Here is a 21,413-nt window from a genome sequence, read left to right on the forward strand (position 1 = left end):
TCTGTGCACACTAGAAAGACCCTCTGAAAGAATTCCGCACCCGCGGCAAAAACAGCGTTAAAACCACACCCGCGGTTAACCGCAGATTGGTCTCTGCAGTTTTTTTACCATTATCTATGGCAAAAACAGCAGGTGATTGATCTACCAGCCCTTCAAACCGCAGATACCTGCGGAAAAGAAGTGACATGCACATAAATTCCGCAGCAAAACCCGCAGTAAAAAAAAAAAAAAACGCAGTGTGCGCACAGGATTTTTAAATCCCAATAGGTTTTGCTGGAGAAGGAATGCAGAAACGTTAAACATTTTCTGTAGCATTCCTTCAGTGAAATCCGCGGCAATTCCGCGGTAAAATCCGCAGTGTGCGGCCCTAAAAAAGGGAACCTGTCATGTGCAATATGCACCCAGGACCACGAGCAGTTCTGGGTGCATATTGCTAATCCCTGCCTAACCGTCCCTGTAAACACTAACATAGATAAAGAGATCTTTAGAAAAACGTATTTCTAAAGGCTACTTTACACACTGCGATATCGCTCCCGATATCGCTAGTGTGGGTACCCGCCCCCATCTGTTGCGCGACACGGGCAAATCGCTGCCCGTGCCGCACAAAAGCAGTCACACTACTTACCTGTCCGGCGACGTCGCTGTGACGGGCGAACCGCCTCCTTTCTAAGAGGGCGGTCCTTGCGGCGTCACAGCGACGTCACTGAACCGCCACCCAATAGCAGCGGAGGGGCGGAGAGGGGCGGAGATGAGCGGGACGTAACATCCCGCCCACCTCCTTCCTTCCGCATAGCGGCCGGGAGGCAGGTAAGGGCAGCTTCCTCGTTCCTGCGGTGTCACACGGAGCGATGTGTGCTGCCGCAGGAACGAGGAACAACTTCATTACTGCTGCAGTAACGATTTTTAAGAATGGACCCCCGTGTCGCCGATTAGCGATTTTGCACGTTTTTGCAACGATGCAAAATCGCTCATCGGTGTCACACGCAACAACATCGCTAATGCGGCCGGATGTGCGTCACAAATTCCGTGACCCCAACGACTCCTCATTAGCGATGTCGTAGCGTGTAAAGCCCCCTTAAGGCTATGTGCACACATTGTTGTTTGTTTTGTTTTTTTTTTAAGATGCTGCATTTGTGTATTTTTTGCCGCTAAGAGCGCACACAAAAAAATGCACTTGCGGCAAAAACGCATTATGTTTTACCGCATTTTTGGCTTGGTTTTGCTTTGTTTTTTAAATGCATTGGATGGGTGGAAAAACGCAGCAAAACAAAGAAAAGAATTGACATGCTTTTTTTCTGCTCAAAAACACAGCAAAACAAAACTGCACTGTGCGGACAACAAAAATGAAATGTCATAGGCTTTGCTGGGGAAGCAAAGTCATACAGTTTGGAGCACAAAACGCGGTAAAAAACGCAGCGCACAAACATAGTCTAAAGATCCTTTATGATATGCTAATGGGTGCAGTCTGCCCCATTAGCATGTTAGTATGCCCCTGTTGGTGTGCTAACATGCTAATGAATGTGCAGCATAGTTAAGGATGGTTAACCTTGGGGAGATCAACATCCAACACCGCGGAGACACCATCACGTGTTTATTGCTCCCACTAGCCAGTTTCCTACTCTACACTGATTAGGGGCAAATACCCCGAAACGGCTGTCTGTGGATGGATACCATGTTTTGGCATAGGTGGTTTCCTTGACTGGAGACTGCCCTTCCCGTTGTTGTTCCTTCCCGGTGAAAGACCTGGCTAGTTTCCTGCCAGCGTTGAGAAACATGTGATGGTGTCTCCGCGGCATTCTTGTAATGAATGTGCAGCATCACAGGATCTCACCTCTCCGCCGCCATCGCCGCTCAAGACTGGATTTCAGCTCAGTGTGCATGACCCCGGAGTTTCAGCCATGCGCACTATGATGCCGGGTGTACGCGTCCTGGCTTCAAACTGGAGTGACAGATCTGAAAGCTAAAAGTTCCACTAGCTCGAACCAAAATCGGAAAAAGTATTACAAGGAAACCCCCTTTAACTCTGCGTTCCCTAATAAGATATTTGTATAAGGGTTTACAAAACTAATAGCAGTATGGTAAAATGAGGATCTTACCTGCCATGTCCGTACACAGGGTCAATCAGAGGCTCTTCTGCATCTTCTATTTCATTTTTAACATTTTCAATTCCCTGGTAAAAAAAAAAAAAAAAAAATCAAGGAAGACAACATGGTTAGGAGACGATACAATTTTCAGGCCAAATTTAGCTTTATAGGCGTCCCGATAGAAGAAGCGCAGAACTAAACTGGGGGTCCCTGGACAGCGAGGAACACACACATTTGGAGGGATACAGCCTCTAAGTACGGCCAGCCTTTAGCACCCTCCTTTAGATGGGTCATATCTATGCACCACTTTGTTACTTGGGATGTGCAATTTCAGGAAAGACAGTGGAGTATAATTCCTAATCCAATCCATAATCCCAAAAATTCTAAAGTGTATGTGCAAAGGCTAAGTATTTGCTGCAGAAATTTGTGCACCATTTCTGCATTTCTTGGCAGATAAAACGCATAAAGTAACTTTTGTGTAATAATGAGAAATGACACTGAGAAAAAGTATTGAACACATGAAGAAAGAAAGGTGCAAAAAGCCATGGAGAGTCATGACACCAGCTGCAATCTGTAAGTAATCCAAACACAATCCTAACACTTAGTGAAAAACAATATAACCTGGTTCAACCGATGGCTCATTACCAAGTGTCACACAAGAAACATCTCATGATGGGGAACACCAGTGAGCTGTCTCAAGACCTTTGCAACCCTATTGTTGCAAAATACACTGATGCCATTGGTTAAAGAACAATTTCTAAACTACTGAAGGTTCCAGTCAGAGCTGTTGGGGCCAAAAAACAGAAGTGGGAAGAGCATCATTTCACCTTAAACCATGACCTGACATCCCCGCAATGTTTCAGACAGAAGAGTGAAAATAATTATCAGAAGGATCGTCCAAGAACCAAAGACCTTCTGTGGTGAGCAACAGAAAGACCTGGAATCAGCAGGTACAACTGTTTCAAAGAAAACCATAAGTAACGCATTCAGCCTCCATGGCCTGTATGTACGCTCACCAGACAAGACTCCATTGCTGAACAAAAATCATGTTCAAAAGGGGTTAAAGTTTGCTCAATAACATTTAGACAAATTTGGGAGAATATAGTCTGGTCAGATGAACTGTTTGGATGCCATAATACAAACCATTTTTGGAGGCCAAAAGACAAAATCACTCCCAAAACACAAACAACAGTGCAGTGTGGAGGTGGGAACATCATGGGGTTTGGCAATTTTTCAGCATATCGCGCTGGCAAACCTCATGCAATTGAAGGAGGAATGAAAGGACAAATGTACTGAGACATTCCTGATAAAAAGTTGCTGCCATCTACCAGGATGATGAAGATGAAACGAGGGTGGACATTTCAGCAAGACAATGACCCCAAACACACGGCCAAGAAAACACCCAATTAGTTTCAGAGAAAGAATAAAGCTGCTAGAATTCCCGATCCAATCACCGGAGCTAAATCCAATCATGTATGGAAGGAACTAAAGCTCACAGTTCATAGAAGGAGCTCACGGGATCTTCAGGATTTGAAGAGTGTTTGTGTGGAAGAATGGCCAAAATTACACCTGAGCAATGCAGCAAACTAGTGTCTCCATACAGGAGGTGTCTTGAAGCTTCATCACTAATAATTGTTTTCTACTTACTGAAATTTATTTAATAAGCGTGTTCGATACTTTTTTCCTGTCATTTCTCATTATTACACTTAATTTATGGACATCTATGACTTGATCCCTTTACCTGTGTGGATTGGTTGGGTTGTTACCAACAAGTCAATAGCACCTTTAGAAACCTTTTCTTAGAAAATGTGTGATGTGTTCAACATTTATTATATATATATATACACACACACACACAGTACAGACCAAAAGTTTGGACACACCTCCTCATTCGAAGAGTTTTTTTTATTTTCAGGACTCTAAAAATTGTAGATTCACATTGAAGGCATCAAAACTATGAATTAACACATGTGGAATAGAATACTTAAAAAAGTGTGAAACAACTGAAAATATGTCTTATATTCTAGGTTCTTCACAGTAGCCACCTTTTGCTTTGATTACTGCTTTGCACACTCTTGGCATTCTCTTGATGAGCTTCAAGAGGTAGTCACCGAAAATGGTTTTCCAACAGTCTTGAAGGCGTTCCCAGAGATGCTTAGCACTTGTTGGCCCTTTTGCCTTCACTCTGCGGTCCAGCTCACCCCAAACCATCTCGATTGGGTTCAGGTCTGGTGACTGTGGAGGCCAGGTCATCTGGCGTAGCACCCCATCACTCTCCTTCTTAGTCAAATAGCCCTTACACAGCCTGGAGGTGTGTTTGGGGTCATTGTCCTGTTGAAAAATAAATGATGGTCCAACTAAACGCAAACCGGATGGAATAGCACGCCGCTGCAAGATGCTGTGATAGCCATGCTGGTTCTGTATGCCTTCAATTTTGAATAAATCCCCAACAGTGTCACCAGCAAAGCACCCGCACACCATCACATCTCCTCCTCCATGCTTCACGGTGGGAACCAGCCATGTAGAGTCCATCCGTTCACCTTTTCTACAAAGACACGGTGGTTGGATCCAAAGATCTCAAATTTGGACTCCTCAGACCAAAGCACAGATTTCCACTGGTTTAATGTCCATTCCTTGTGGTCTTTAGCCCAAACAAGTCTCTTCTGCTTGTTGCCTGTCCTTAGCAGTGGTTTCCTAGCAGCTATTTTACCATGAAGGCCTGCTGCACAAAGTCTCCCCTTAACAGTTGCTCTAGAGATGAAAAGGTGTGTCCAAACTTTTGGTCTGTACAAATTATATATATATATATATATATATTTTATATTTATATTATATATAATGTGGCCAAGGGCTTACGATCCTAGGCTTCCCCAGCAGCTGCGGCATGCAGCCCCAATTGTATCATTTAAAGGGGAAATCAGTCTTATACATTGAGTGTTGATAGCCGCTATATGAGGAGAAGTAAGTAAATATGAATTATTAAGTGCCTTGGAGAAGTCCATGATCAGGTCCATCGTGTGAACACCAACCTTGGTGAGGATGACAGAGTACAGGAAGAGCAGCACTCCGAATTTATTCCTCCATACGGAGTACTCGTCCCATATGGCCGCCTTCAGGTCAGCAAAACTTTGGAATGTGCGTTTTCTGTGGAAACAAAGCACAAAACAAGAGTTGTCTTCACCGGCGAGGCTGCGGAGCAAACACTTCCCTCCCCAAAAAATGTACTTGTTAGCCATATTGGTCAATTCATTCCAGTTATCATCCGATATGGGCACTGAAGAGTTGGCTCTTAGGGGCCCAGATAAAATTTAACAGAATTGGGTTAGTCTGTTTAGTAACAAAAACAATAAAATAAAAATGGCTGAAGTGTGCCGATATAATGTAGACTCATGCCAAAGGCAGAGCTGAGCACTATGATTCCCGCAGCCCTGGTCCGGCATCATGTCTGGTCTTCGGTAGCAGCTTGTGTTTACTTTTGGGCTTCTTGGGAACCCATGGACATAACCAGCCATAATGAAGTCATGGGCCGAGCACAATATTTGAAGATCATCTGCTGTGGAGGACAGGACTGGACGCCGGAAAAGGGCAGGGCGAACCAAATGGCTCATCTCAAACAATTACTTTATATACAGGACTGTACCTAGCACTAGGGAAGCATCTTCTACTCCTAGAAGGTTTCTACATCAGAAGATTCTCTACTGTAAGAGCAGTGACACCATGGAGCTTACTGCCAGGAGTAGGTGTCATGGTGCACTGAAATATGTCAAAACCGGTAGGAGGCGACTGTGCAATAAAACTAAAAACTGAGTATTTGATAGGATCTCAATTTGCCTTTTGCCTCATGTGGGTTTTCACTTTTCTCTTGCCTATATGTTTGTGAGCCATTGTGCAGGCTGTGTTGTATAGATTGCTCACAGTCATGGCCATACGTGTTGGTACCCTTGAAATTCTTCCAGAAAATGAGGTATTTCTCAAAAAAAAAAAATTACTACAATAATCCATGTTTTGATTTACTTATGTTTATTGCAACACAACCCCCCCCCCCAAAAAAAACGGTAATTTGGACATAATTTAATACAAAACTCCAAAAAGTGTCAGGACAATTGTTGGCACCCTCAACTTAATATTTGGGTGCACTCCCTTTGGAATACATACCTGCAATCACTTCTTATAACCCCCCACAAGCTTCTTCCTCCTCTCACCTGGAATCTCGGACTCTTCTTTTGCTCCAGGTCTCTCATATTTGAAGGAGTCTTCTCTTTTCCCAACAGCAATTTTAAGATTTCTCCACTGGTGTCAATGGGATTTATATCCGGACTCATTGATGCCACTTCAGAACTCTCCAGCGCTTTGTTTCCATCCATTTCTGGAGGGTTCTTGAAGTATGTTAGGGGTCACTGTCCTGCTGGAAGACCCATGATCTAAGACGCAAACCCAACTTTTTGACACTGGACACTACATAATCCTTTGGTGATCTTCAGATTTCATGAAATCTTGCACACAGTCAATGAACCCAGTGCCAGCAAAACATCTCGGAGCCTCCACCATATCTGACCGTAGGTGCTGTGTTCTTTCTTTCTAGGTCTCATTCCACTTTTGGTAAACTGGAGGATGATATGTTTTACCAAAAAGCTCTATAATGTTTCCATTTTCCATACGACTCTTTCCCAGAAGACTTTTTGTTTCTCACGTACATTTTGGCAAACTGCAGTCTAGCTTATGTTTTTATGTCAGAAGTGGGTTTTCTCCATAACATTACATTTAAATATGGATGTATAGTTCATGCTGACACTAATGCCTCCTGAGCCTGCAGTTCAGCCTCCTGAGCCTGCAGTTCAGCATCAATTTATTTGGAACCTGATTGGGCCTTATCCACCATCTGGACTATAATACGTTGCAACCTTCCATCAGTTATTCTCTGGCCATCCACATCCTGGGAGATTAGTTACAGTGCCATAGGCTGTAAACTTCTGGATTACGGTCACCACAGTGGACAAAGAAACATTTAGTTCTCTGAAGATGGACTTGTATCCTTAAAGATTGCTGATATTTTTCAACAATTTTAGTTCTCCAGGCCTCAGGCAGTTCTCTTCTTCTCTTTTTGTTCTCCATGCTTAGTGTGGCACACACAGACACACACTGCAAAGATTGAGTCAACTTCTCCCCTTTTTAACTTGTTTTCGGTGTGATTTTCTTATTGCCCACATCTGTTACTTGCTACAGGTGTGGTTGAACAAGTATCACATTCTTGAAACAAACTTGTTTACCCACAATTTTGTAAAGGTGCCAACAATTTTGGGGGTTTTGTTGAAATTATGTCCAATTAGCTTTTTTTGAGTTTTTTTTGTTGTACCAATACACACAAAGAAAATTAAAAAAAAAAGTGTAGAAGAAAATATGTGTAATTGCAATAATTGTATGTGAAATATACTTAATTTTCTGGAACAAATGCAAGGGGGGCGGGGGCTTAAACTTTCAGCCATGACTGTATAAAAGCCGTTATGACCCTACCTGACAAGTCCAAGGTCTCCTCTGTGATAACCAATGTCTTTATGCAACTGTCGGTGTTAAGGTGAACTCTTAACCAGAGATCACTAGTGTCAAGAGGTTAATTAAGTATTTGATGTAAAGGTCCTCCTCAACATCGGCAATGGTAGGTGGTGGGGGAGGATTTGGGCTGCCGAGTCGCTCACAGACCCTGTGATCGGGGGACCCAAACTCCCAAAGTGAATGGAGCATCATCAGTGAGCATGTGCGACCATCACTCCTGTAGACCGTGAAACTGTGGTCGCACATGCTCATTACTGCTCCAATCGCAAGTATTTAAGCCCCCCTCCCCCAATCGATGAGGGCCTATACAATCAGACCGTAAAAGATCTTTTATTACCCTGTCTATTTTTATGGGACAAGTCCTTTAAGAGCTTCTTAAAAACAGAATAATTTGCTACCGTAGACTCTCAGCTGATCATAGACGCTCCCATGTTAAAGGGTCTGCTAAAATCCCTTTAAAAGCCCTATAAAGATCTAAATCTGATGTTGACATGCCAATCTATACTGTAACTAGACTCTCTCTCCTGCCAGGGGCCAGTAAAGCACCTGTATGACAGCACACACATTTTGCGCCCCTGGCGGGCTGTATGTGGGGCGCTCGCACATTCCTCTATAATCATTGTCCTCAACACTGAACGGCTCATTAAAGAGCAAATAAATCTCCCTGTGTAATTATTGATCTATGTGTAATGCTGCACAGATGTGGCCCATACATTACAGGCCTTCGTATTTGTAAATGTTTTTGCTATTCCAGTCCAGTTTATGGCTTGTTTGGGGGGCCCCATAGGGAGCATTACAGACCCCACATGGTGGCGAGGTGTGGATATGCCAGTCGTCAGCATTTTTTGGAGTATTCTCGGTGACTCTCATAAGGGAGAGCACGGGCTACGGGAACGGGGCAGATATATAAGATCTAAATCGGGTAATAGAGGTCAGATAATCGTTCGTTGTATTGCACCAGATAACACTTATTTTTGGGCCGCAGTCAGACCTCAGTTTTCCACGTACGTGCCCTAGTTGGGATTATCATGGTAGAACACTTGTCCATTATAGTCTATGAAGCTGTTCTTTTGCAAGTTGTGTGGTGGATCAAAATTGACAAGTCACATTTTTTTTTCTTTTTGCTACGAATGTGAAAAAATAAAAAAATAAATCAATAGCGACTGAAAGAGGCCCTGGAAAAAGTTGGGAAAACTTCTCTACCGCAACATACTTTGTGAACCATGTATGAGGGTACGTGCCCACGATCACCTGGACGAGACGGGTCCAGACCTGCGGGGTCACGGGTCTCCTCCGCAGGAGACCACTGCTGCTTGTACCCAAGATCAGGGTTCGGGGGCGCTGTGGTCTCTGGCTTGTGTTCTCCCTATGGAGAAAGAATTGACATGCAGGGGGCTCGGAAAGTCACACAGCATGTCAGTTTACGCTGCGGGCCGTACACGTACAGTGGACATGGGATTTCTAGAAATCCCATCTACTGTGCTTGTACTGTATGAGGCCCTGTGCGTACTAGACGATGGAATTTTCTTAAAATTCCGGACCCTCTGAAAGATTACCGCACCTGTGGTAAAAATCCGCATGCGGTTTTACCGCGGTTTGCTGCGGTATGTCCCTGCGTTATTTTGATAGCACAGGGAGATGCTCACATGTCCCCGCTCCTGCTGTCCGTGGTGCTGAAGTCTCCCGTGCGGCTGTCTTCGGCGCTCTGCTGTTTGCGGGTCGGCTGTGTAGTGCATACCTGCATATGCATGAGCCGGCCTGGAAGCAGGAGACCAGCGTCCGGAGGCAGCCTCGCTGGGGAAGGTGAGTATAAGACCAGCGGTGACTTCAGTCAGCTGATGTGCAGTGACAGCTGAGTCCTCCACCTGTCACCACAAAGCACATGAGTGAAGTCACCGCTGATCCTGCGCGGCTCACTTCCCTTGCGGCCTGACCCTCACAGTGAGCAGTCGTGGTCTATGGCGCTCGCTGTGATTGTTACATGTAGCAGAGCTGGAAGCGTCGTGGAACCTCAAGTGGATTACGTTGGACCTGGAGGGCTGTTATTGGTGGGGTTAATAAAGTGGTGAAAGAGGTGGGCTTTATAGTCTTATTTCAAGTAAAGGATTTTTGTGGTGTTTGTGTTTATTTACTTTCACTCACAGCTTAGTGATGAGGGGGTGTCTCAGACGCCTGCCATCACTAAGCTAGGACTTAGTGACAACTGTGGGCTGCCATTAACTCCTTATTACCCCCGCATCAGGGCAATGGGAAGAGCCGGGAAAAGTCCCGGGACTATCACATCTAATGGATTCGGCAGTTCCGGGTGGCTGCTGGCTGATATTTTTAGGCTGGGGGGCTCCCAATAATGTGGGGCTCCCCAGCCTGAGCATACCAGCCCCCAGCTGTGAGGCTTTATCCTGGCTGGTTATCAAAATTGGGGGGACCGCACGCCATTTTATTTTTTTAATGATTTATTTATTTTACTGTACGCTATAGACCCGCCCACCGGCGGCTGTGATTGGTTGCAGTGAGACAGCTGTCACTCAGCATGGGGGCATGTCTGCCTCCAACCAATCACAGCCACCAGTGAGCAGGGAAAGCGTGCATATGTTATGAGACTAATGAGCGGCCGCCTCTGGAAGATGAAAGCTGCCGCGGGAGCAGTGTGACAGCCGACTGGTGATCAGTGGGTATGAAGCGCTTGCTCCTACCCCATAGTGCCAGATTGTGTTCCCCATAAACTTTGTATGGGGAGCAGCATCTGGCCGGATACCAGGGATCAATCCTCCACCGACCCAGCAAAAGCGGGTGATTGATCAAAAGCCCTTCAAACCGCAGGTATCTGCGGAAATTAAGTGTCATAAACATTAATTGCGCAGCGGAAATTCCAGGACAAAAAAAACCAAAAAAACGCAGCGTGTGAACAGCATTTTTTAACCCCATAAGTTTTGCTGGAGAACGGCTGCAGAAATGTTAAACATTTTCTGCAGCATTCCTTCAGTGAAATCCGCAGTAAAATCCGCAGCATGCGCACAGGGCCTGACGAAGCGTTTTTGGTGGAGTGAAACAGCCTGCATCCAAAATGCTGCAAACACTGATCGTGGGCACGCTGCCTTAGGGTTGAAAAAAAAACTCTGCTTGCTGTTAATCGATACAAAAAGTCAACGTTCACTGCCAAGGGATGAGAATCGGACAGTTGCATAATGTTCGGCTCCCTTCAGTGATGACAGTTTTTACTAGCCGTGATGGATCACTGCTAACATGTCTGGTGTAGTACATACAGTATTTATATCAATCATGAAATGGCATTTCTATATTCGGGTATGTGTCCATGATCCTGGGCGCAGACTGTCTTCTCCTGCAGAGACATGTGTTCGCCGAAGGAGAACCTAGAGTCTGGGCCCACGATCAGGATTCTGGGCGATGTGGACTCTTCACCGCAAGCAAAAATTGACATGCTGTAGCTCAGGAAGCGACGCCGCAGGTCAGTTTACGTTGCAGAGAAAAGAAGTACAGTGGGCAGGAGATTTCTACAAATCCCATTCACTGTGCTTGTAATGCACAACGCAACGTCTTGGACGTCGCGAAAATACGCGGTGTCCAATGCGCTGCTATTCCCGATCGTGGACACGTGCCGTTATTCCTCCAGGAAAAGGAAAAATAAATTGATAAATAGGAAATTCTATCCGGCTTGTGAAAAAAAAAAAAAAAAAGAGGATGGTTCATCACAGTCAGATTCACTGAATATTAAATCTTCCTTCCACTACTGCTCCTCCTGGAAATGTATGAAAAAAGTTGAGTATTTCTCTTCTTGTTATGGTCCAAAAAGTGCCATAAGAATATTTACAGATAGCCTAAAAGGACTAATAAGCTTTCAATACATATTTTTCCAGGAGTAGTTACTGAGGAACTAAAGAAAGAAGCTTCAAAACGTTCCTTTTATTGAGCAGTGATTCTTCTTACACAGGCTGAGACTTTGGAAAGTTGTCATAATAGAGGAGATGGAGACTATAAATTTGATAGCCGTTGTAGTAGAATTTACTCTGGATTTCTCCCCCCATCAACCATCCCTTACCCCCACCCCCACAAAGAACTAAAAACCGTAGTTTTGAGGTCTCGGAAAGTGGAAATTACAGGTTGCCCTTGGCTTGGGTAGAACTGCGCGGTGACAACCGAAAGTTTCAGAACGAAGTTTCGAGTAGTATGAGATTAAAAAAATTTTGGATTACACATTTTATCAAAAATTTACAAAAGTACATGATTAGACTTCAGAAAGAGTTGCTTAAAAAAAACAAAATTTGACCTGTGCCCCCGAAACATGATTCACAAGAGTGTATAAAGAATCTCTGCACCAAAATATACTGTACCTGTAAGACCTTGAGACGCCTTCACCTGTCAAGTTACAGATCTTATTATGTCATGTGTGCACCCCAGACGAAACAGATAGGAGGAAAAAAAAGGCCAAAAAAAGGGCAAACTTTGTTGCAGTCGGGCCCTTAAATTCAGCACATCAGGAGTACCCGGCCCGGTCCAAAGTAAAGTCTATAATCGGAGACTCTGTTGTGAATTTTAGTAGAGTCTCTCCCAATAACCCCATAAAAATAAATGACAAAACGGGTTCTCCGGGAACAGAAAAAAGTTATACATAAATCCTTTTAAAGGTTTGAGCATTTTAAAATCTCTCCATTATGGAATAGAGAAAATTTGGCTTTTACTTTTTAATTTCACCTCTGCGTTATGGTGATATTAACATGTAAACTTTAGATTATAATTTATAAGCCCAAAAGGGCGTTTACTAGAGAATCTTCCCTGGAGGCGTGTGCTTCTTCCCCTGTATGAGGTTGACCAATCATTGCAGAAAGCAATATGCAGGGGGGGAAAAAAGACCACACCCCCACAATAGGATAGCACAGGCTTTCTCTTGAGTAAAACAGAAATTATTGACTTATTTTATTTTTTCCCCCAGAGAACCTCTTTAAAGGCAACCTGTCACCAGATTTGGTGCCTATAAGCTGCGGCCACCACCTGTGGGCTCTTATATACAGCATTTAAAATGCTGTGCATAACGTAAAAAACACTTTATAATACTTACCTAAACGTTCAGCGCAGAGCAGATGGGTAGGATGGGCGTCTCCGTTCTCCAGTACTGTACTCCGTTACTCTTTCGGCCATCTTTGTCCTCAGTCTTCTGAAGCTAGTGTGGATGATGCGTCCTACATCATCCACACAAACCAACACTGGGGTCCTTCGCAGGCGCACTTTGATTTGCCCTGAGCAGAGGAGATCAAAGTATTGTAGTGCGCATGCATGGAACCTCAATGCCGGCTATTGTGGATGACGTAGGACGCGTCATGTACCCCGGCTTCAGAAGAAGGAAAGAAGGGAATTTTGTTTACTTACCGTAAATTCCTTTTCTTCTAGCTCCAATTGGGAGACCCAGACAGTGGGTGTATAGCTACTGCCTCTGGAGGCCGCACAAAGAACTACACTTAAAAGTGTAAGGCCCCTCCCCTTCTGGCTATACACCCTCCCGTAGGAGTACGGATTCCTCAGTTTTAGTACCAAAGCAAGAAGGAGGAAAGCCAATAACAGTTTCAAAAACAAATTCAATCCGATAACAAGATCGGAGAACTTAAGAAACAACATGAACAACATGTGCACCCGAAAAACGAAACCCTAAGAACAAATAGGGCGGGTGCTGGGTCTCCCAATTGGAGCTAGAAGAAAAGGAATTTACGGTAAGTAAACAAAATTCCCTTCTTTTTCGCTCCTAATTGGGAGACCCAGACAGTGGGACGTCCAAAAGCAGTCCCTGGGTGGGTAAAAAGATACCACATGAACGGGCTGTCAGACAGCCTCTTCCTACAGGTGGGCCACCGCCGCCTGAAGGACCTGTCTACCTAGGCTGGCATCTGCCGAAGCGTAGGTATGCACTTGATAGTGTTTGGTAAACGTGTGCAGACTCGACCAGGTAGCCGCCTGGCACACTTGCTGAGCCGTAGCCTGATGCCGCAATGCCCAGGACGCACCCACGGCTCTGGTAGAATGGGCCTTCAGTCCAGATGGAATCGGAAGCCCAGCAGAACGGTATGTGTGAAGAATTGGTTCCTTGATCCACCGCGCCAGGGTGGATTTGGAAGCTTGCGATCCCTTATGCTGACCAGCGACTAGGACAAAGAGCGCATCAGAACGGCGTAGAGACGCCGTGCGAGAAATGTAAATCCTGAGTGCTCTCACCAGGTCCAACAGATGTAAACCCTTTTCAAATTGGTGAACTGGATGCGGACACAAAGATGGCAAAGTGATATCCTGATTGAGATGAAAGGAAGAAACCACCTTGGGAGAAAACTCTGGAATTGGACGCAGTACTACCTTGTCTTGGTGAAACACCAGGAAGGGAGATTTGCAAGATAACGCCGCTAGCTCGGACACTCTTCGAAGAGACGTGACCGCCACAAGAAAAACTACCTTTTGTGAAAGCCGAGAAAGGGAAACCTCTTTCAAAGGCTCGAAAGGCGGCTTCTGGAGAGCAATGAGAACCTTGTTCAGATCCCAGGGATCCAATGGCCGTCTGTAAGGAGGAACGATATGAGAAACTCCTTGGAGAAACGTGCGTACTTTAGAAAGCCGTGCCAAGCGCTTCTGAAAGAATACGGATAGCGCGGAGACTTGACCCTTAAGAGAGCTAAGCGACAAACCTTTTTCCAACCCAGACTGCAGGAAGGAAAGAAAAATTGGCAATGCAAATGGCCAGGGACAACTTCATGAGATAAACCTGAGGCCGCTAGGATCCAGGACTCAATGGCCACACAGTCAGGTTCAGGGCCGCAGAATTCAGATGGAAAAACGGCCCTTGAGACAGCAAATCTGGACGGTCTGGTAGTGTCCACGGTTGGCCTACCGTGAGATGCCACAGATCCGGGTACCACGACCTTCTTGGCCAATCTGGAGCGACGAGTATGGCTCGATGGCAGTCGGACCTGATTTTCCGGAGAACTCTGGGTAACAATGCTAGAGGTGGGAACACATAGGGGAGTCGGAATTGCGACCAATCCTGAACCAAGGCGTCTGCCGCCAGTGCTCGGTGATCGTGAGACCGTGCCATGAAAACTGGGACCTTGTTGTTGTGCCGTGACGCCATCAGATCGACGTCCGGCGTCCCCCAGCGGCAACAGATCTGCTGAAACACGTCCGGGTGAAGGGACCATTCTCCTGCGTCCATGCCCTGGCGACTGAGAAAGTCTGCTTCCCAGTTTTCCACGCCTGGGATGTGAACTGCGGATATGGTGGACGCTCTGCTTTCCACCCACGTCAAAATCCGCTGGACTTCTTGAAAAGCTTGGCGACTGCGTGTTCCCCCTTGGTGGTTGATGTACGCCACCGCCGTGGAATTGTCCGACTGAATCCGAATCTGCTTGCCTTCCAGCCATTGTTGGAAGGCTCGCAGGGCAAGATAGATTGCTCTGATTTCCAGAACATTGATCTGCAGGGTGGACTCTTCCTGAGTCCACGTCCCCTGAGCCCTGTGGTGGAGAAACACCGCTCCCCACCCTGATAGGCTCGCATCCGTCGTGACCACTGCCCAGGACGGGTGAAGGAACGACTTTCCCTGTGACAATGAGGTGGGGAGAAGCCACCAACGCAGAGAGTCCTTGGCAGTCTGAGAGAGGGAGACAGTCCTGTCGAGGGACGTCGATTTCCCATCCCATTGGCGTAGAATGTCCCATTGTAGAGGGCGCAGATGAAACTGCGCGAACGGGACTGCCTCCATTGCTGCTACCATCTTTCCTAGGAAATGCATGAGGCGCCTCAGTGAGTGCGACTGGCTCTGAAGGAGAGATTGCACTCCAGTCCGTAGCGAGCACTGCTTGTCCAGTGGAAGCTTCACTATCGCTGAGAGAGTATGAAACTCCAAGCCAAGATAAGTCAGAGATTGGGTCGGGGTTAGATGAGACTTTGGAAAGTTGATAATCCACCCGAAACTCTGGAGAGTGTCTAGTGCCACCTTCAGACTGTGCTGGCATGCCTCTTGAGAGGGTGCCTTTATAAGCAGGTCGTCTAGATACGGGATGACCGAGTGACCCTGCGAGTGCAGAACAGCTACTACTGCTGCCATGACTTTGGTGAAGACCCGGGGGGCTGTTGCCAGACCGAAAGGTAACGCTACGAACTGCAGGTGTTCGTCGTGTATGACGAAGCGTAGGAAACGCTGATGCTCTGGTGCAATCGGCACGTGGAGATACGCATCTTTGATATCTATTGATGCTAGAAAATCTCCTTGAGACATTGAGGCTATGACGGAGCGTAGGGATTCCATCCGGAACCTCCTGACTTTTACGTGTCTGTTGAGCAACTTTAGATCCAGGACGGGTCGATACGATCCGTCCTTTTTTGGGACCACAAACAGATTGGAGTAAAAACCGTGACCTTGTTCCTGAAGAGGGACGGAGGTCACCACTCCTTCCGCCTTTAGAGCGGCCACCGCCTGCAACAGAGCATCGGCTCGGTCTGGTGGTGGAGAAGTTCTGAAGAAACGAGTTGGCGGACGAGAACTGAACTCTATCCTGTACCCGTGAGACAGAATATCCCTCACCCAACGGTCTTTGACGCGTGACAGCCAAATGTCGCCAAAGTGGGAAAGCCTCCCACCGACCGCGGGTGTGGGAATCGGAGACTGCAAGTCAGGAGGACGCCGTCTTGGCAACGGTTCCTCCGGCTGTCCTTTTTGGGCGTGACTGAGACCTCCAAGAATCTGAGCGTCTCTGGTCTTTTTGAGTCTTTTTTGACGAGGCGAATTGGGACCTGCCCGGTCCTCGAAAGGACCGATAACCAGACTGACCCTTCCTCTGTTGGGGTTTGTTTTGTCTGTGTTGCGGTAAGGATGAGTCCTTACCCTTGGAGTGTTTGATGATTTCATCCAAACGCTCTCCAAACAATCGGTCACGAGAAAAAGGCAAATTGGTTAAGCACTTCTTGGAATGAGAATCTGCTTTCCAATGTCTCAACCACAGGGCCCTACGCAAAACAACGGAGTTGGCTGACGCCACTGCCGTGCGGCTTGTAGCGTCAAGAACAGCATTAATCGCGTACGACGCGAATGCCGCCATTTGCGAGGTCAATGGTGCTACCTGCGGGGCAAAAGCACGTGTGACTGAGTCGACTTGCGCAAGCCCGGCTGAGATAGCTTGGAGTGCCCATACGGCCGCAAAAGATGGCGCTAACGACGCTCCAATCGCTTCATAGATGGATTTCAGCCAGAGCTCCATCTGCCTGTCAGTGGCATCTTTAAGTGCCGCTCCATCTTCAACTGCAACCAAGGATCTAGCTGCAAGCCTGGAAATTGGAGGATCCACTTTTGGACACTGGGTCCAACCCTTGACCACCTCAGGGGGAAAAGGATAGCGTGTATCTTTAAGCCGTTTAGAAAAACGCCTTTCAGGATAAGCGTGGGGTTTCTGGATTGCGTCTCTAAAGTCAGCGTGGTCCAGAAAAGTGCTTAATGTACGCTTAGGGTATCTGAAATGGATTCTCTCGTGCTGCGAAGCTGACTCCTCTACAAGAGGAGCTGGTGGGGAAATATTTAACATCTTATTGATGTTAAATATAAGATCATTAACTATGGCGTCACCATCTGGTGTATCTAGATTGAGAGCGGTCCCAGGATCAGAATCCTGATCAGTTACGTCCGCCTCATCACCCATAGATTCATCTCGCTGGGATCCTGACCATTGAGATGAATGTGAAGGCCCGTCATAGCGAGCCCGCTTAGGCTGCCCGGGGCCATCGTCCGAGTCAGAGTCTTCACCCTGAGGTGTATGTGCCCGTCCCGGAGCTTGGAGGTAATTCAGCTGAGGGGGACCAGGGGGCAATGATTGCACAGTGTCCGTGGCCTGAAGTACAGGCCTAGCTCGCAATGTGTCAAGAATTTGTGACATAGTGAGAGACATTCTGTCAGCAAAAGCTGCAAACTCAGTTCCTGTCACCTGGACAGCATTCACAGGTGGTACACCCTGGGTCACGTCCAGCAGAGGTCCCGACTGTGCAAGCGCCGCAGGGGCCGAGCACTGCACACAATGGGGGTCCGTGGAGCCTGCCGGTAGAAAAGTCCCACATGCGGTGCAGGAAGCATATAATGTCTGTGCCTTGGCACCCTTGCGTTTTACGGACGACATGCTGCTGGCTCTCTGCAATGTGAGAGAGTCTATAGCCAAAGGGCGACCAGCGCTATGCAATACAAAGTATTTGTAGAAACAAAATACTAAGAATACTACTGGCACAAGAGGGGGTGAGCCCTGAGGGCTGCTTACCGCCCGCTGAATAGCGGGTAAGAGGCGCAGAATTCCTTGTCTGGGTCTCCCCGGCTCCCCTCTGCAGCTCAGCGTGTCAGCAGGAATGGCTGCCGGCGTCTGTGGAGAGGGGCGGTCCGTGGGAGTTCCTAAACAAAAGTGCGGGAAACAGTGTCCCCTCTGTGCCGATTGTGAGGGCTGGAGTATGTAAAAACAACTCCAGCCCTCGGCGCTGATGCACTGACCAGCGTCCCGCCCCTCTCCTGACTGGCAGGTCTGGGGGCGGGAACGAACGGAAGCAGGCCGCAAAAGCCGGGGACTCGAGTTATCAGCGCGGCCGCCGTAAAAGCGCGGCCCGCGCTGAAGTCCCCGGCGCACCACAAGTGCCAGCCGCGCCGCAGTCCCAGCGGCCGGCGCGACCGATTCCCAGAAGTGTGCCTGCTTCAGCGAAGCTGAATGAGGCCATGGCACAAGCGCCGCAGCGCTGATGTCCCCGGCGCACTACAACACCCAGCATGCTGCGGTGTGAGCGCCAAATGCACGGGGACACAGAGTACCTTGAGGAAGCAGGGCCATGTCCCTGATGTACTCCGCTCCATCCAGCATCTTCTCCAGGGGCTGTAGATGGAGCACGGTCTCAGTGCCTGGAGACCAGTAAATCCCACTTCACCCAGAGCCCTGTAAAAAGGGATGGGGAAGGAATCAGCATGTGGGCTCCTGCCGCCGTACCCGCAATGGGTACCTCAACCTTACAAACACCTCCGACATACAGTGGGGTGAGAAGGGAGCATGCTGGGAGCCCTGTATGGGCCCTCTTTTCTTCCATCCGACATAGTCAGCAGCTGCTGCTGACTAAAAACAATGGAGCTATGCGTGCGTGTCTGACCTCCTGCGCACAAAGCTAAAACTGAGGAATCCGTACTCCTACGGGAGGGTGTATAGCCAGAAGGGGAGGGGCCTTACACTTTTAAGTGTAGTTCTTTGTGCGGCCTCCAGAGGCAGTAGCTATACACCCACTGTCTGGGTCTCCCAATTAGGAGCGAAAAAGAAACAAAGATGGCCGAAAGAGGAGGCGCAGCACCCGGAGAACGGAGACGCCCATCTGACATATCTGCTCCACACCAACTGTTTAGGTAAGTGTTATAACGTGTTTTTTACGTCCTACACAGCGGCCTGGGCTCTTATATACAGCATGTTGAAATGCTGTATATAAGAGCCCACTGGTGGTGGCCACAGCTTATAGTCACCAAATCTGGTGACAGCTTCCCTTTAATATCACAATTTTGGCCAGGACGCTTCATAGAGGACACTCACCGTGTCTACGGACGGAACAAAAGCGGTGCAGGCAGCGGCTACAGGCACCGATCATTATACACACTGGCTCTGACTGCTTAAGTGCGTGCGCGCACACACGGTGTATAGTGAGCGGTGCCTGTAGCCTCTCCCAGCACCGCCCCTATGACTAAAAGACGGCAGCTCCAGGGAGGAAAGTATCATTTTCTCCAGGTAGCTGCACTTTCAGTAAGGCAGCGTTGTAATACATTGAAAAAAAAACAAAACGTAAAAAATGATAAAAATAAATGGAGAAAAATCCCATCCAAGCCATTGCAGCAGGGCATCAGATCACCAGCTTACTTTATTCAGAGCCATAACAAAAAGGATCACAACTTGTCACGAGAAGACATCTCAAGGACTTACATAGAACTGGTTACATTAGAAGAAAACCATCTTTAAGAGGAATAGTAAACCAAGAATTAACAAATACAATTATCCTCAGTTTGTCAGTCTTGTCAATTACATTAAAATAAAATAAACTGTGAACACAGACTTTCTGTCAATTGGCTCTAGTTCATGCCAAGGGGTGGGGCTTATCAATTACTTGTCCTAACAGCAGAGGGGAGAGGCTCCTGCTGCAGCCAGTTGGTTTATATTCAGAGGACATTTTCTGTGTTTAGTGTTCCTTTAAAAACTCAGGTTTATAGCTTGGAGGTCACACTTGTAAGTGTAGTCTGGCAGCCTAATAAAGCAAAATGCAGGCACAATACAATATTAACATACCCCCAGTATAAATGCTTCAATGGAGTTACTTACTGAATTAGTGCATGAAATCTCTCAAAGCCAATCTCCTCTGCAGCCAAGGCAGCTACACATAAAAGACACTATTCAGCACTGCATAGCATAAAATACACACAATACACAATGACAAAAAGAAAGAAATGTATCCACCTAGAGGAAAGAGGTTACAAGCCACAAAAGACACAAGCATGGAGCCCCATGTAATAAGGAGATCAGGAGGAGGTGACCACTTAAAGGGGAAGCTTCAAATAATAAAATGCATGACTATAATCACATGCCGCGTCTATATACACATCAAATACAATATTGAGAACAAATGACGAACTGCGGTGCACGGTAACTGAAGAACAGTTGGCAATACTACCAAGCATTAAAAGTGTTGTCCATCTTTGAGATAATTTTTGTTTTTAGTCTTAAAATGTATTGTGGGCTAAAAATCAGTTTAGCAATTGTGTTTCATTAAAAAAAAAAAAAAAAAAAATTAGTTTGCCTTTATAGGCTTTATTGCTGGCTGCAGAAAGAGGCAACAGTCAATGCAGCTGGATCAGTATTACCGGGAATTTAACCCCTTCACTTTGGGCGACTTGACCTTTTAAGTTTTCGTCTATCCTCCCTTCTTCCAGAAGCCGTAACGTTTCTATTTTCCCATCGATACAGCCATATAAGGGCTTGTTTTTTTTGCAGGATGAGTTGTACTTTTGAATGACCCCATATTGTACTGGAAAAACAATTCTAAGTGCATTCAAATTGCAAAAAAAAAAATTGAAAAAAAAAAATTGAAAAAAAAGTCAAAATATTTATTTACCATGTTCACTATATGGTGAAACTGACCTGGCAGTAGGATTCTCCATGTCAGTAGGAATATGTATATACCAACCAGGGAAAGATTTTGCTTTTAGTTTTTTATTTAAGGGGTGAAGAAGGAAGAAAAAAAAAACCAAAAAAAAAAAACCAAAAAACAGAATTTTGTCAAATTAAAAAAAAAAAAAAAATGTTTGCTTGCATCATTTTCCATGATATGTGATGTTTTCATTTTTCGGGATCTGGGGCTGTGTGCTTATTTTTTGTGCCTTGAGCTGACGTTTGTACGGCTACCATTTTGGAGGTAGATATGATGTTTTGATCACCACTGATTGCATTTTACTGCAATGTAGCGGCAACCCAAAAAAATAATTCTAGCGTTCTGATTTTTATTGCTACACCAATTACCGATTGAATTAATTTTATATTTTGATAGATTGGACAATTTTGAGATCCGGGATACCAAATGTGAATTTTGTTATTGTTTTAATTTGTAAGGGGGCAGGATTTGAACATATACAGCAAAGTCATAAAGGGGTCAATGGAAACCTGTCATCCTTTAGCTTTATATCTCTCTCTATAATTTATATTTATATATTATATATATATATATATATATATATATATATATATA

At 46.2% G+C, this 21,413-nt stretch overlaps 1 protein-coding gene across 1 annotated transcript in view; it reads right to left on the minus strand.

Moving 5' to 3' along the window:
• Positions 1 to 21,413, minus strand: part of MINDY3 (MINDY lysine 48 deubiquitinase 3) — a 201,060-nt gene that overhangs the window by 138,650 nt on the left and 40,997 nt on the right. The window contains exons 6-8 of the mRNA XM_075315624.1: positions 19,994 to 20,045; positions 5,114 to 5,228; positions 2,097 to 2,170 (exon numbers count right to left, since the gene is read on the minus strand). Of these exons, the coding sequence (XP_075171739.1) occupies positions 2,097 to 2,170; positions 5,114 to 5,228; positions 19,994 to 20,045 (241 nt within the window). The remainder of the gene's footprint in view (positions 1 to 2,096; positions 2,171 to 5,113; positions 5,229 to 19,993; positions 20,046 to 21,413) is intronic.

The sequence above is a fragment of the Anomaloglossus baeobatrachus genome, chromosome 6, assembly GCF_048569485.1.
Source record: "Anomaloglossus baeobatrachus isolate aAnoBae1 chromosome 6, aAnoBae1.hap1, whole genome shotgun sequence".
In the NCBI taxonomy this organism is placed as follows: domain Eukaryota; kingdom Metazoa; phylum Chordata; class Amphibia; order Anura; family Aromobatidae; genus Anomaloglossus; species Anomaloglossus baeobatrachus.